Source organism: Rhinolophus sinicus, chromosome 12 (assembly GCF_057876585.1).
Source record: "Rhinolophus sinicus isolate RSI-liver-muscle chromosome 12, RSI-T2T, whole genome shotgun sequence".
Taxonomy (NCBI): domain Eukaryota; kingdom Metazoa; phylum Chordata; class Mammalia; order Chiroptera; family Rhinolophidae; genus Rhinolophus; species Rhinolophus sinicus.
In genome coordinates this window covers 57,463,672-57,478,483 of record NC_142512.1, presented here as the reverse complement: position 1 = coordinate 57,478,483, position 14,812 = coordinate 57,463,672, and the positions used below count along the sequence as shown (strand labels likewise).

Here is a 14,812-nt window from a genome sequence, read left to right as displayed (position 1 = left end):
GCCAAGAAAATCTGACCAACAGAAACATGGGCCCAGGTATCAGGGCATCTTAAAATAAAACACATAAACTATACGTATGTTTCACAGTAAGAAAGGCTTTCTTCTGAAATGCAAATTAAACACCATGGGGAGAAGACTGATGTACATAGTTCCGTGGAATGAAACAACTCAGGTGTGAAGGAGGCATCATACACCAGAAGACGAGGGACAGCGACAGAAAGGACCTGGGCCATGTGTAACAGGGGTCCTGGGCTGCAGGCTGAGGATGCCGAGCAACACAGCAGGTTCCTGGGGCTTGCGGGGCCAGCTCACCTCTGGGTGTCCCCACGGGAGAGCATAACCCTCCAAGTTGTCATGTGCCTAGAGGCAGGATTTTGTTGCTAGCAGCTGAATGTAATTTCGAGCTAACACAGAGTATAAACATGCAGCATAAAATGTAAATGGTCAGTAAATGTGTCCACGACCCTCAGGCTCACTGATCAGTAAGAATGTGCAAGGGAGACCTTTCCTACCGCCAGAGCGGGAAGCACGTGAGCCTGGTATCGGTGTGACCAAGAGAGCTGGGCCCCGGTGTCCTCATCTATCGCTGTGGGAGCATAAGGGACAGCCACTTCTAAAGGTCTCTGGCAGACGCTGCCGACCCCACAGAGTCAGAAGTCTGTGGTGGTCCCACAGAGGGTCCCAGGGCCTCAGCCGTAATAACTGTTTCACCTCATAAAATACTGAAACCACGTGGGTTCCAGAGGACGAGGGTGAGCAGGTGGGACAGGTGTACATGGTGAACATGGCCGACAGGGCGAGGATCTCCTGGTTCAGATTCTGGCCTGCTGCCCACCAGGGAGGTCACACCCAGACCCAATGAATGCTGACAACAGAAACACATGTATTTCTGTGTGAACGTGGGACTTGTCGGGGACATGCCACAGGATGGGTGGCAAACACTGAGAAGCCTGCTTGACTCTGCCGAACGCCGCACACCCAGCACTGCCTGGACAGCAGCAAGGGCTCCACGTGACACCTGCGCAGCCATGTGGGCAGGGGAACTTCCTGTGAGCAGTAGTAGCAGCGGGGCAAACCGAGGGGCGTGCTGCCAGCTCATCTGCCTTCATCTTTCCTTCCTTTTCCTCTCACCTGTCTTCCAGGCAGGAGTGACTCTGGGCTTTCTGGAGGTCTGCAGAGCCTCGCCCCAGCCTGTGGAGCCCATCAGGACAGAACCCCACCTCTGAGAATGCCCCCGAGGCCTATGCACATCAGCTCAGCCACTGTGCCATCCCATGATGCCAGAAACACCACCATTGTGTGACCTCACACGGCCAAAGCCTCCCCCAAGCTGGGGAGCCTAGTCGGTGGTACGACCACAGCCCCTGCCCAAGTCAGTGAGGGAGCGTGACTCTGGGCCATTTGATTTTGTTCTGATGGGGAGGGGCTCTGGAGAGGACTGACTATGGAAGGGGACACGGGGCCAGGGCCAACCTGTGTGCACCATGTCCCAGCAGAGACTTCCGAACCCCGGACCTCCACCCGCCTCCTCCAGGCCATGGCGCCGAGCACCCGGACCCCATACCTTATTAAGGTTCAGAACACGGAAGAAGTCCTTGGCATTCTGCTGGGAAACCTGGACTCCTTCCTCTTCAGTCATGCAGCTGTCACACGCCAGGCAGTCACTCAGAAATATCTTGGCATCAGCCAACTTGTGGAATTCTCCCTTCTGTGAAAGAAAGATGCTGTTTTGGCCTGATTCCTCAACAAGAGCTCTGTATCATGTGCTTCTTCAGGGAAAGTAACAGCGTAAGCACTGACACACCTGGGACAACACCAGGGCCAGGCCCAGCACTCCAGATGATAGAGGGAAACAGGGCACGGATGCAGCCCAGTGATGACAGGGAGTCTCACAGGTGACCATGGGAGCAGGCCAGCACTGTCACTTGCACTCCTCTGTCCTGGGAGCTGGTCCCTCCTCCTCCCCACGCCCCCTACTCTATCCCTCGGGGGCTCCAGCTGTGGTCCAGCCCCCACTGCCTGATGAGCTCACCCAGCCCTACGGTGCCCACGGAAGCTCCCTGCCGGCGCTGGCACTCCACGTGCAACAGAGCCCTTTGCCACCCAGGCCTGAACTGTGGACGCTCAGTAACAGTCAGTCCGCTCAGCTGTTCGCCCAGACTACAAACCTTGGCACCCACCTGTGGCCCCTCATCTCTCCTGACAGGTATTCACTCTGCAGCCTGAGGTCCGCTACAACGCCCAAGGTCTAAGACACAAGCCACCCCCTCTGCTCGGAGGCCTCTCCACACAGCTGGTGGCCCTTGTCCCTGTCGCTCCCTATGGCTTTCACTTCCAGCCATACTGGCCCCAGAGGCTCTGGGTCTCACCATGCGGGAAATGCTTCACGAGCCCAGCCCACCTCTCGGGCACTCAGACACCTGCTGGAACAGCCCTGCTCAGCTGGCATTCACGTATTGTCTCTCGTCCATGAAACGCGAGCTCTGGGAATAGGAACCGGGACTCCTTCCCTTGGGTTCTGCAGCACCTCCAAGAGTCCCCGCATACTGAAGGAGCTCAATAAATGTTTGGTGGATGAACACACAAACATTCTGAAGCCTACTGGAGCCATTTCAACAAGTCACTGAGAGCTCCTGACAGCTGTGCATTTATTTTTCCTTCAAACATGACTTGGTAATAGATGGCTCTGGGTGGGCCCCTCCCGACACCACCCTCCTCCCACGTGCCTGAGTGTCACTGTGTAGCTCACCCTGGGACCTCATTACATTGCGGACGCACGCTCACGAGGGTCTGAATGGGGCCCCCGAATTTGTACTTCTAAGGTGGTAGTGGCACAGGATGGGGCTGGGGGGTCCAGAGCTGCCGCTCCAAGGGTCTGGAGCATGTGGCCTGGCACACAGCTGGTGCCTAATAGGTACTGTGGAGCAGCACTGAGAATCCTGCCTCCACTGCCCTGCAGAGGTGCCCCCCCCCCCACCCCGTACTGTCGCACCAGCAGTGCCTCCCCCAGCAGCCTATGCACCGCACAGAGCCTCCTGCGGGAGTTCCCTGGCCAGGCCCAGGCCCTTCCTACGCCTCACGCTGCCTCCTCCGTCCCCTCCTGCGTCCTAAACACATGCGCTCTGCAGAAACCTGTGCATCAACCCTTCCCCCAACCAGCCTCCCTCCCACCTCCACACCAACACCCCACAGAACTCGGCCCACGGAGCTCAGATCACTCGGTTCCGTGTGCTGCGTCCTCTCTTGCTTTTGTCACTCTGACTGGCCCAGCCAGGCCCCACTACCCTCTGCCTTCATGTGGCTTTTTTCGATACTCCCTGTGCTCCACCAGCTGAGGCTGCCCTCCATCACCTGCCCCAAAGCACATCTGATCTGTCCCCTTGTCCAGACAGCCTCAATGGCTCCCACTGGCCTTCTCCCAGACCACTCTGTGCCTGGTGGGCTCATGTCCCACCCCAATCCTCACCATCCTGGCGCCCAGTCCAGTAGCCCCTTCCCTGCCCATCCCGACAGGATGTCCACCCACTGAGCTGGCGGGGCGTCCACTTAGGTTGTGTATACACGTTATCTCGCCGTCACCACAGCCCTGGGGGGTGGGGAGAAGTAACCTAAGTCCCTATGTCCCTGATAAGGAAACTGGGGCTCCCAGGGTAAGCTGTCCATCTAAGGTGATGCAGCCGGAGGGCGGGAGGGGAGGCCCCAGCCCACTGCTCCAGGTCGCAGGCCCAAGCACTCTATGCCCTCTTCTGCCTTAGCGCCTCAGTGCCTGTTTGTTAGCCCCTGCCACTCGCTAAGCCCTCTAGTCGCAGAGCAGTGGGGGACACAGAGGGACCCGGACCAACACCTGTCAGTCAGTCACATCAGGACTGCTAAACTAAAGAGAACACCTGTGCCTGCTTCTCCGTGCTGCCAATTCTCTACTTGTAAGACCGGTACCAGGACTGCCTAGGGGACGACGTGACCTCAACCCCCATCGCATCCTTCTCTCTGTAAATGGGACAACAGTAGGGCTTACTTGAAGTGCTGGTTCTGAGCGTGAAATGAGATCGCACAGAGAAAGCACTTCCTCTGGTGCCCAGCTCAGGGTATGTGCCCCATAAGCCAGCACTACCAGCGAAGGAGGATTTAAGAACTCCAGAAGTGAGAGAAGAAACCGTTAGAAAAATACACTTACAGAATCATAAGATCTGAATCACTGTGTAAACTACCTACCTAAACCCCCATTTTATAGAACGTTTCATTAAAAAACAGAATTGGAGCTTTAAACATTACACCATCACTTTTAATGAACGACCAAGAATGGCATTTTCTTTGTTCCTAACGCAGTTTGTGTTGGTGTACTTTGAGAAGACAGCCCTCTCACCCTGACGGTCAGGTGCCTGCACCTGCCTGAGGAGCCTGCCTGCCTCTAGGCAGGGGCTCGGCTTTAGCCCACTCCTTCCTCACATCTTTCTTTCTTAGAGCAATGATGTGTGCAGCGACGTGAGTTCCCAAAGAGAAGAAAACCAGCAGCTACTGTTTACTCCAGGCTGATACAGAACTGAAGAATCTACTTGCCTCTCCACTCTCCTGGGGCGGACTCGGTACATCGACTGATGCATTCTGTTGGTCATCGGTTTTTGTTTTTTTGCTACATTCCTTGAAAAGGCAAAGGAACAAATGAAAAAACTTTTAATGTGACTCATTTTTTTTTAAATGTGCATGCTCTCTGATCAATTAACCTCACGTCTAGAAATCTTTCCTAAAGAAATAAAAGCACCTGTCCTTGTGAACGCATACGGACACACGGACACGGACACGGACACACACACACACACACACACACCACTATATCTGTATGGTTCACGTTAACTGAAAACTGGCAGCAATGTGCCTTCTGTCAACCGGTAAATTAGTGCCTGACTACCTGGACACCTGTATACTTAGAATACAATGACCTAGAAATATATGAAATGCTCTCAAGAGGCATCTCTTATACAATATTAGGTTAAAAAAGGGCAACTGATAGAATAATAGTTAGGATGTGACCCAATTTTTGGAAAAACAAACAATGCAAAAAATCCCTCAGCTGCACTGTATGGTTTCATGTTATCACAGGATAGGAACACGGTTACATGGTCACCCCGGTGGAGAGGACCAGCCAAGTTTCCTTCCTACACTTCTGTACTGTTTCGTTACTATGAGCACTTAAGTTTTTAGGAAGTATAAAAATCCCTCAAAAACACTACCAATTGTTCACATCAAGAACAGTGCTTGCTATGACTGCCCTGCGGGGTAACAGGTTGGTTTGCTTTTCTGCGGTTCCTGGCTTCAGGGATATTTTGAGCGGATATTTAAGTGCACTGACAACTAAAGAGACAGCAGCACCCAGGGCGCCTGCAAAGGAAACCCGACACGCACGCAGCAGCACCAAACGCCTGGCAAGGCGCAGAGTCAGTGCTCACACCACTGGCTGCTCCGAGTTACGAGCCACCCACCGCCCTCGTCCACCCACCCGCAAGCCGGGCGGACTGTTAAGACAGTGACTGCCCCAGTCTGACCCCGAGGGCGGTCGGGGAAGTGACGCGGAGGCCCAAGCCCTCGCAGCTGCGAGTCCGGGACCGCGGGCGAGCGGCCGCCCGCGCGCCCCCGCCCAAGCTCGCCGAGCCGCCCGCTCTGAGGACAAGGGCTCCAGGGCCGGTCAGCGAGCAGCCCCGACGCCCTGACCCGTCACTCGGCCTCCAGTCCCCCGACCCCGGGGGGCCGACCCCCCGACCCGACCCCTGCCGGACCGACCGTCGGGCCCCAGACGGAGCGCACGGGGCCCACCTTCCGCGTGCAGTGCTCACACTTCATCTGGAGCGGGGTAGGCGAGGGCCAGGGTGCGTGACCTGCGGGAAGCACCGGGAAACTCGGTCACCGCCGCCGGCCGCCCGCCGCCCTTTGTTATCTTCGCCCCCGGCGCGGCCCCACCCAGCGGCTCCGCTCCGCCAATAAGGAAGCCGGAGAGGGGCGGGCCCGGCCCTGGAGCCAATCGCAGCGTGCGGGGGCGGAGTGCGGCCCGCCTCAGTCGGACGCTCCGGAGGTCGGGGCAGCTTTTCGCGCGGCGGCGCCGAGTGAGTTAGTGTCGGAGGCAGTGAGACGTGTTTGTACCGCGGACCTGGGGGACGTCAGCTCCATGCCGGTCACGCACCTCTCTTCTGGTGTTGGCCGGGCGGAGACGGCGCCGCCCCAGCGAGGAGAGGAGAAGGCGCGGCCCCGGCCTGCCGCCATTGCCTCCCCGAGGCGCATCACGTAGGCCGGGGAGGCGGCAGTGCGCACGCGCGGCGGTACTTGGTGAGCACGTGGTCCGCCCGAGCACGAGGACGGTGTGAAGTGTGCGCTGCTGAGCACTGGTGTCTGGTCTGCATCATAGCAGGCACACTGGGGATTCGGCCCTTACACTTTACAAAGAATACTGTTTCTCCACGAAATGATACCACTGTGCAGGGCTAAATGAAAATGGACTCTTAATGATACACATTTTATAAAACCAGGGCATACTCACACAGGATCATCAGAAATGGGAGCATGCTTGGAAGAGTTCAGTCAAGAGTAAGAAAAGCAACTTGTGTGTGTGTCTTTATTAAACTCCAGGCGTCCTCAGGAATCCCAGAACTTTGCAGTCACATAGATCAACAAAATACGTAAGAGTGTTCCAGGTCCCAGAAACCCAACTAGGATCTTTTAATTTTTTCCCCATTAATTATTTAATTTATTTATTTACAGAATTTTTGGTTAATACAGCTTTTTACAAATTGAATTCAGGTATCAACTGGCCGCCAGATTAACGTTCTGCATTGTTCAAATCCATGTCAGCACTTCTCAGAAAACACCTTCCTTCAATCTTCAGCATAAGAGGATGTTTAGGTTATCATTGCATATATTTTTGTTAATGATTTTGAAACAAACAATACTATTATCATGTGTGAAAAAAGCAAATTACACTTAATTTAATCAAAAATAGTGTCCAGGTTTCCCCAATCATCTAATTCCTTTTTTCAGTTTAAATTGGGATCTAAACAAGGTCCAATGTGTTCTAACTAATAGTCTATATTACAATTTGTTTTTGTATTTTTTAAGTGTCTCTTTAGAAAAAAAAAGTCGTTTTGTTCTGACAGAACTTGAGGATCACTTAGAAGCTGCACAGATAGTACAGAGAAGTCTGTGTCTTAAGTCTGTATCTTTGTTTTGTTTTAAATGTGTAGGTTCCATTCAAGAAATCAGATTGTTCACCTAGGGTTTCTTGCAATTACTGACTGCATCCTTCTGGAGTCCTTTAGTATACCTTTGCCCTCTGAATTTACAGTAAAGGGTAATTGGAACATTCTAGTGGCTTGATCCTAGGTTAAATTTTTTTTTTTTTTGGCAAGACTACTTCATAGATGCTGTTGTGTAATTCCATTAGGAGTTTCTACTTTTTGTGATGTTAATTACCAGCCATTGATGAAATTGCCTAGTTCGATTAATCCACCGACCCATCCATCCATTAGGGTGATAGTTAAATCCTACCATTTGTTCTTCATTTATTAGAGGGAATACTTCTACAATGAGAAATTCTTCTCCACTGTTTGGTTTCTCCGTTGTAAAGTTTATAAAGAAAGGCAGGATAAATCCTTGATTCTTTTCCTTCATTAACTGGTCAACAAGACCAAGTTTGTTTCTCAGCATCTTTCAAAAGTGAACAAAGAAATTACATTATGAAGAATGATGTACTTAAATACATGAGTATTTTCAATTCATTCTAATTATTCTTATTGTTGCTCAAATACTTATCTTTTTTCAGCAATGAGAATCTCTTCAGTTAGGCTCTGAAGTTCTTCTAATAAGACACTAATAGTCTCTCTGTTTTTTGATACACTTCCTTGTTCACTTTTTGCTTCAGATCCGAAATCAGTCTTTTCTCCAAGAACCAAGAAGAAAAGGTCTTCTTCCTGCAGTGTCTATCCATCACCCTCTATTGACAAAGCTTAACATCACACCAGAGAGCACAGAAAAAAAATCAAGGGCTCAGATCTATTTTCACAGAGCAGGCAATGAAGTTTGGAATTTAGACCTGAGATATAATGCATTGATAATTGGCACAGTATACAGATTTTATTCACTCAGTTCCCCCACTTATGGACATTGTATTTACTTCCAGTCTTTTGCTATTACCAATATTCAGCAGGATTTTAACCAAATCAGGTATTATTTGTTCACTCATTTAATATTTGCAGAACACCAGCATAGCCTTCATCTTTAAACAGTTTATAATCTAGTAGGAAACGTGAAATTATACAAATAACTGTAATGCAAAGTAGAATTTTATGGGTATCAACCCAGTTCTACCTAAATTCAGAGAAGTAAGATCACTTCCAGCTGCAGCAAGCAGTAAAGACTTAAAGAGTTACTAACAATTTAAATGGACCTTCAAGATGGTGTAGAATCGTAACAGAGGGAGGGCCGTTTCAACAAAGCAGAATGTGAGCTGAGAGAACCTACCGTGTTCAGTCAGAGCCCAGTATTGCTACACCTTAGAGCAGAGGTTCTCAAGGTGTGTGTGATTCCTGGTCCAGAAGTATCAGCAACATCTAAGTTTACAGGTCCCACCCACTTCTGGGAATAGGGTCCAGCAGTCTGTATTACAACAAGCCCACCAGGCGATCCTGAGGCACGTTTATGGTTGGGAACCACAGGCAGAGAGTATCTAAAGTCGACTGGTAAAGGTGAAAAGTTGTCTCCAAAATTTTTATCATGTGCCTATATTGCTAAAACTGCTAGGATTATACATACTGACGTATGTATGCTTTTTATAAGGCAATATTATGCACTGTTGTATTAAATTATGTAAATTACAAAACACGTAAAAATAGATATTGAAAGAAAAATAAATAGGAATGCAAGTTCTAGTATCTTCTTCCAGTATCTCACAGATCTTGCTCATCCCACTTTGGAGACCACTGAAGTAGGCAATGGCTGTGCCGTGGAGGCTCTCCTCTTCCAGGTAGGGCCCGTTTCCTTCATCTGGTTGGAAATAGAAAGGCAACGTTTAAACAATTTTTACCATAAATTTGCATACATCTGTTGTCAGATTAACTTTAAGTGCATATTTTCCTAGCCATTTTAAACGGCGTTTTTAGGTATAAATGACAGAGCTTCTAAGGGTTCAGTTACCCCAGACGTTCTCAGCACAAGGACGGGGCCTCCACAACCCGTGGCCGTCACTGCACAGACCACTTGCTCTCCGATTGCATTTGCTGGCTCCACTTGCTCTGCAACAAAGCCAGGGCTGTTCCGGGATCATTTCTTACTCTACCACGTCGGGGTGGTTAAATGGGAGGTCCGGAAGTCAGCGTCGCCCCCTACCCCAAAGTCAGCGCTGTCGCACCCTCTTTCCTACATTCACTCCGCCGGAGCCCAACCACTCGGAGGATACGCCGCCCTCACGACCGCTGAATCAGCACCACACCCACCTCCTAATTCCAGGAGCCTGCGGTCCCGCCCCCAAGCCGGAAGTGCGCGTCGCCCCGCCCCACAATTCCGGAAGTCACCGCCGCCCCGCCCCACCCTGCGGGTGCGGAAGTCAGACGCCCCGCCTCCAACCCCGGAAGTCAGCCGTCACGCTGCCCCAAGGGCCCGGAAGTCAGTCGGCCCGCCCCCAACCCTGGAAGTCGGCGGATCCAGGCCTCCCTTGCTGCGTCCGCCGGTCTGCGTTTTCGGTAGGCGACTGGCAGTGGTCGCCATCGGGGTGGGCGTCGGGGGTTGCAGGTCCCGCTCTCGGGAGCGCGGGCTCGGGACGCAGACCCTGGTCCTCTGTGAAGTAGCCCAGCGCTTCTGTAGCTGAGCAGAGAGGGGCCTAACTTCCAGAGGACCAGTCCCTGGGGGATTAAGTGACGTGCTTGGTGGCCACAGAGACTCCGGTCAGCACGGGCTGACTCGTTCCCCGGCCTGTGCCGGCCTCGCTGGGGGGCCAGCCCCGGCCTCCTGCCCTGGTGAGCCAGGCGCTCGTCAGCGGGCAGTGGCTGCAGGGCTGCAGCTGCCTGTGTGCCCTCCGCAGCCCCTGGTCTGTTGAGAGTGGTGCCCACACGGTCCAGGGATGTACATGCAGGTGGAGACGCGTACCAGCTCCTGCCTCCATCTGAAGAGGGCTCCGGGCATCAGATCCTGGTCCCTGCTGGTTGGTGAGGATTTCCGTGTTTTCCCCCAAATGAAAAACCTACCTTTAAAGAAGGATGAAAATTAAACTGAATTTTTTTCCTTGTTTTGATCCCAAAATAGAGTAGCTATTTCACTTCTTTGTATTCTTGCAAATCTTGTCTTACGTGCCTGCTGTTATAGATGGTGTCTGTCTGTCTGTCTTTTTCACCACCTAACGTCCTTTCGGTAACGCGGTGCTCTTCCGAGGTCCCCATACCCATGTTTCCCGTTTCACTTGCTTCCATACACCTGGTCGCAGGTGTCTGTGATTTATGTCACAGGCCCACGTGATGGGCGACAGTGCGTCCGTTTTCCTCTTCCTCAGTGAGGAGTAAGTGGGGGCGGCTGCCTGGCCTCCAGTCACGGTGTTGACTGGATTGGAGGTGTGAGGAGCGGCCGCTGTGCCTTCAGCAGCCTGTCTCTGGTCTTTCTTTCCCATGACCCTGCATGTGGCCTCCTGCCTGTTTCTCATGTGGCTGTTGTGATTCTTTGCGTACCCTCGTCTTCATTCCACACCACGTGGGTAAAACCCCCCTCGGCTCCTGTCTGGTTCCCCAGTCAGCTCCGGAGGCCGCATGGACGGACACGTCCAGTGAATACTATGAACAGCATATGCCATGTTTCTGAATGAACTTCCTGGCTGTTCCCCCACTTCTGAATCTGGTGGTCTTCTCTGCCCCTTCTCCCCGCCCACAGCCATCGTTGACAGTGGGGAGGAGGTGGGCTCTACGCAAGGGGGGGGGGTCCAATAAGAAGGCACCTGCTTTCTCTTCGCAGGAATCTTGTCGATTGGCCTGGCTGCTGCCTACTACAGTGCAGGTGAGATGCACCATCTGCCCCCCAGTAACTTCCTCAGCTCTTCAGAAAATAGAACAGGCAAGCCCATCGCTTGTCACCGCCAGCCCCTGGTGGTCCATGGGCACTGCACCACCTTGATGCACTACCCCCGTGCACGGGTGTTCTTCCTAATGGCCACGTCCCGTGCAGCCTGGGCCTTTCACTTCTTACATCTCGGGCATTTTCTTGTGTCAAAAATTATCCTTCGAAAAGGCACTCTCTTGAATCTGCTTAGGGTTCTATTGCAGGGACGCACCATGCCGTCAGCCACTCCCCATGAGTGTCCCCACTTCTCCATCATCACAAACCATGCCGTGATCGCCAAGATCCGACCACTTGAGTAAACACCCAGATCCAGAAGAGCTGAGGGAAGAGCCGGTGGGATGTGTCCCACATGGTCCTGAGTGACAGGCAGGGCCAGCAAGGCCAGGCAGCTGCCCCGGGTGGGGACCCCCAGATGCCACCCCTGCCCTGTCTGGGAAAGCAGCTGTGCTGGGGGGGGACCCTGTGGGCAGGTTGGCCTCTGCCCCTCTACTGCCATCCTCACTGGCTGTGCCCTGTGATTACCCTCCAGATAGTCTGGGCTGGAAGCTCTTCTATGTCACGGGCTGCCTGTTCGTGGCTGTACAGAACCTGGAGGACTGGGAGGTAAGGCCGGTACGGGTTTCAGCTCGGGTTCGCTGCAGTGAGACTCAGCAGGAAGGCAGGTCCAGGCCTGGTGCCCCATCCTGAGACGTTAGCGCAGGGGTTTCTGGTTAGCTGGGTTCGGCCCCTGGGTGTTGGCTGTCCATGACTGTTCCTGGGCCAAGGAATCGTCTGAAGCTACTTTTCTCCTCGAAGCTACTCATGACTGTTTTACCCACTTTCCTCCTGAGTGTTGTAGCACAGAATGAAACGAGGTGCCAGCCTGCTCCCTTGGAGGCCGGTCCCCTCCCCCTTACTCCCTTCTTGAGTCCTTTGAACTGCCTGGCCTGGTCCTGCTGCCTGACCCCTGGCCCCCATTCCCTTGTTTGATGATCTTGGCCATTCTACTTTTGCTGGCAAAAAGGAGAGAGCCCTGCCTTGGTGTCCCACTCTCTTTACCCCCGGCCCCCTGAACTGTCCCGAGTCCTAGGGTCAGGCTGCAGGTGTTTGGCTTTGGCAGGGCAGCACTTCAGGCATCAGGGTTACTGGGATGGAAAGGAAAAGGGGTGCCCCCTTCTTCAGTGCCTGCTCAGGCAAGGGTGGGACACAGTCGGCGAGCTCGGGCCCCCTCCCTGGAGGTTGGTGTGCAGTTGGCTCATGACAGAGGCCAGCAGCCAGGTGACCCTTCTGGCGGCTTTTCCAGGAAGCTGTCTTCGACAAGAGCACTGGGAAGGTCGTGCTGAAGACGTTTAGCTTGTATAAGAAGCTGCTGACTCTTTCCAGAGTCGGCCATGACCAAGGTTTGTGGGGAGCAAACGGGACACTGGGTACCATGAGCTGGATGGAGGGCAGCGAACATGTGTGATGGCTGGGACCGGGCCTGAGGCCTGGAAACACTCGGTGACTGGGGTTGTGGACCACCTCACAGACACGGGGTGCCCCTAGATGCACCCTGGCCTGAAGGCTATTGCCAGGCAGCCCCCAGCTCGTTGACCAGACACTAGGGTCCAGGAAGACATTTACAGCAGTTGGGGAAAGGAAAAAGACAGGCAGTATCATGCTAAACTGCCCAACGTGTCAGACTGCTCATGACAGGCAGGCTTCTCAAGGCCACGATGGGTCCAGCAAACATTCCTTCTCACCCAGAGGATGTTAACCGGCAGCTGTGTGGCCCTGCACTGGTCACTGACCTGTGACATCCCAGGTCAGCGTCTCGGCTGTGTTCTGAGGCCCAGCCTCAGACAGTGACCAGCGCCTTCTGCAGAGTAGCCAGCTTGATGCGGTCCGCTGTAGAGGCCCCTGCAGTGACCGCACTCGGCACACGGGGGGGGGGGGGGGGGGGGCAGGGGCCGGGGTTGCTGCTGCTGCCATGCACCTGACCTGTCCCCACCGCAGTGGTGGTCCTGTTGAATGACATCCGGGACGTGAATGTGGAGGAAGAGAAGGTGCGGTACTTTGGGAAAGGCTACGTGGTGATGCTGCGCTTTGCAACGGGCTTCTCCCACCCCCTCACCCAGAGCGCTGTCATGGGCCACCGCAGGTAAGCCAAGGCGGCCAGTGTGATGGGCCAGGGCTGCTCATCTGGCTCACCCGGTTGGGTGGCCCTCACAACAGACCATGCAGTACGTGGGGCACGGGGAGAGGACCCTGGGGAGGCTGGGGACAGGCCTGCCATCACCGCTAGGGGGTGTTGGGGTCACCACAGGGACAGCAGGGGATGGGGATGCCAGGGGTCCCCATGATGATGGGATGGGATGGGGGCCTCAGGGGTCCCTACAGGACAAGGGCTAGGCTGGGGTCGGGTGAGGGTAGGGGCCAGGGCGGAAGGTGCCGGGTCCTGGTGGGGAACGCTGGGGGTGCTGGCACTTCTTAGTGTGGCAACCAGCCCTTCCTCTCGGTGCTGGCCCGGCCCAGTGACGTGGAAGCCATCGCCATGCTCATTGCCACCTTCCTGGAGCTGCACCGCCTTGAGAGTCCCGGGGAGCTGTCTCAGAGCAGCGACAGCGAGGCCGACGGCCCTGAGAGCCAGAGCTGACCCCGCCGGATCCCCTGGCCTTGGTTCTGACAGCACTTCGGCTGGCCTAATGGGCCACCTGCCCGTCTCCCCCCTCACCCGACTGTGTCCCTGGCAGCCCCAGGGAGGCATCCTGCTGCTTGATCTGCCCTCTGAGCAAAACCACAGCTGGACCTTCTCTGCAGCCTCCAACGGGTGCAGGAAGGGCATGGGCCTCCTGGAATCAGACAGTGCCAGCCTGGGCAGTGTGGGGTGTGACAGGGCTGGGCCAGCATTCCTGCCGAGATGGAGCACTGGAGTGGGGAGGTTTGTCAGCCCACGTCCCGCAGGAGCCAACTCGCAGGTTACAGCGGTGCTTCAGCAGGCCAGCGTGGGGCCAGCGGCTGGGTCAGGCTCTGTGGACACGGATCCCAGCGTCTTCTCCGACCGGCTCCCACACAGCATCCTCCTGTCCAGACGTCCCCAGTAGTCACGAGTGCTTGCCTGTGGACGCTGTGGGGCTCCTCTGGGTGCTGCAAACCGTTCTGTACCAAGGTGGCTCACCTCGTACCCAAGCAGGACTACAGCTGGGCTGTCAGGGGAGCAGCCCCTCCCCCCCTCAGCCTAGGCCAAGGCTACTTGGCAAGAAAAGAGGTTGTCTTGTCCAGCCTCGTGCATTCAAACCAGGACCTCGCCCTTAGAAGTCAGAGTCCCAGCTTCTCTCAACCCTGGGAAGACCTGGCAGTTGGGCTTGGTGTGTGGCAGGAAGTGGGCTGTGCCCATGCAAGCTGGACCTGGAGAGCAGAAGCTCTCGAAGCTGCATCTGGGAACGGCCGGGGAGAACCTGGAAAACCGGGGGATTGCCCAAATCAGGGCTGCAACTGCTTGGGGGACAGTAAGGACAGCAGTTGCTGGCATCCTCTCTTCTCAGCAGCCAGCCCTTAGTTTGGGAACAGTCTATTTAAACCTGCCCACTTAGGTTTTTCAATGGCCAAATCCGAAATGCTTTTTCCCTAAAATAAAAGAGTGGAACGCTGTAGTTGGGTTCTGGTATGTTGGTGTAGAGGGCTGAGAGATGCCCTCTGAGGAGGGGTAGGGATCAGCCTGCCAACTCCACGCCCACCTGGGCTAGCTTGTTTTAGACCCTGTGCTGGGGCCACT

At 54.3% G+C, this 14,812-nt stretch overlaps 3 protein-coding genes across 6 annotated transcripts in view; 1 reads left to right on the top strand and 2 right to left on the bottom strand.

The window, feature by feature from the left end:
* Positions 1-5,947, bottom strand: part of NARF (nuclear prelamin A recognition factor) — a 19,443-nt gene extending 13,496 nt beyond the window's left edge. The window contains exons 1-3 of one of the 2 annotated variants that reach the window (XM_019735608.3): positions 5,809-5,947; positions 4,558-4,638; positions 1,565-1,708 (exon numbers count right to left, since the gene is read on the bottom strand). In XM_019735608.3, coding sequence (XP_019591167.2) covers positions 1,565-1,708; positions 4,558-4,638; positions 5,809-5,835 — 252 coding nt within the window. In that variant the 5' untranslated portion in view covers positions 5,836-5,947. Of the gene's footprint in view, positions 1-1,564; positions 1,709-4,557; positions 4,639-5,808 lie in introns of those variants that run through there. The other variant, XM_088788923.1, reaches the window with a different exon arrangement.
* Positions 5,808-14,812, bottom strand: part of HEXD (hexosaminidase D) — a 22,418-nt gene continuing 13,413 nt past the window's right edge. Inside the window, exon 13 of the mRNA XM_088788922.1 lies at positions 5,808-9,024. Coding sequence (XP_088645048.1) covers positions 9,021-9,024 — 4 coding nt within the window. The 3' untranslated portion in view covers positions 5,808-9,020. The remainder of the gene's footprint in view (positions 9,025-14,812) is intronic.
* On the top strand, positions 9,566-14,690 carry CYBC1 (cytochrome b-245 chaperone 1). Of its 3 annotated transcripts, none has more exons than XM_019735606.3 (7): positions 9,566-9,719; positions 10,058-10,181; positions 10,975-11,016; positions 11,609-11,682; positions 12,362-12,458; positions 13,054-13,198; positions 13,532-14,690. In XM_019735606.3, exons 2-7 carry the CDS (start codon positions 10,097-10,099, stop codon positions 14,139-14,141), a joined length of 1,053 nt encoding a protein of 350 aa, XP_019591165.2. In that variant the 5' UTR covers positions 9,566-9,719; positions 10,058-10,096; the 3' UTR covers positions 14,142-14,690. The 3 variants fall into 3 exon arrangements, with proteins under 3 accessions (XP_019591165.2, XP_019591166.1, XP_074177092.1); XM_019735607.3 differs by having other exon boundaries at positions 9,567-9,719; positions 13,573-14,690; XM_074320991.2 differs by lacking the exon at positions 9,566-9,719 and having other exon boundaries at positions 9,726-10,181.

Coding starts and splice junctions, on each gene's coding strand:
- CYBC1 (XM_019735606.3), top strand. CDS start 10,097: ATGTACATGCAGGTGGAGACGCGTACCAGCTCCTGCCTCCATCTGAAG. Junction 11,017..11,608: donor TGCTGCCTACTACAGTGCAG/GTGAGATGCACC, acceptor ATTACCCTCCAG/ATAGTCTGGGCTGGAAGCTC. Junction 13,199..13,531: donor GCTGTCATGGGCCACCGCAG/GTAAGCCAAGGC, acceptor GGCACTTCTTAG/TGTGGCAACCAGCCCTTCCT.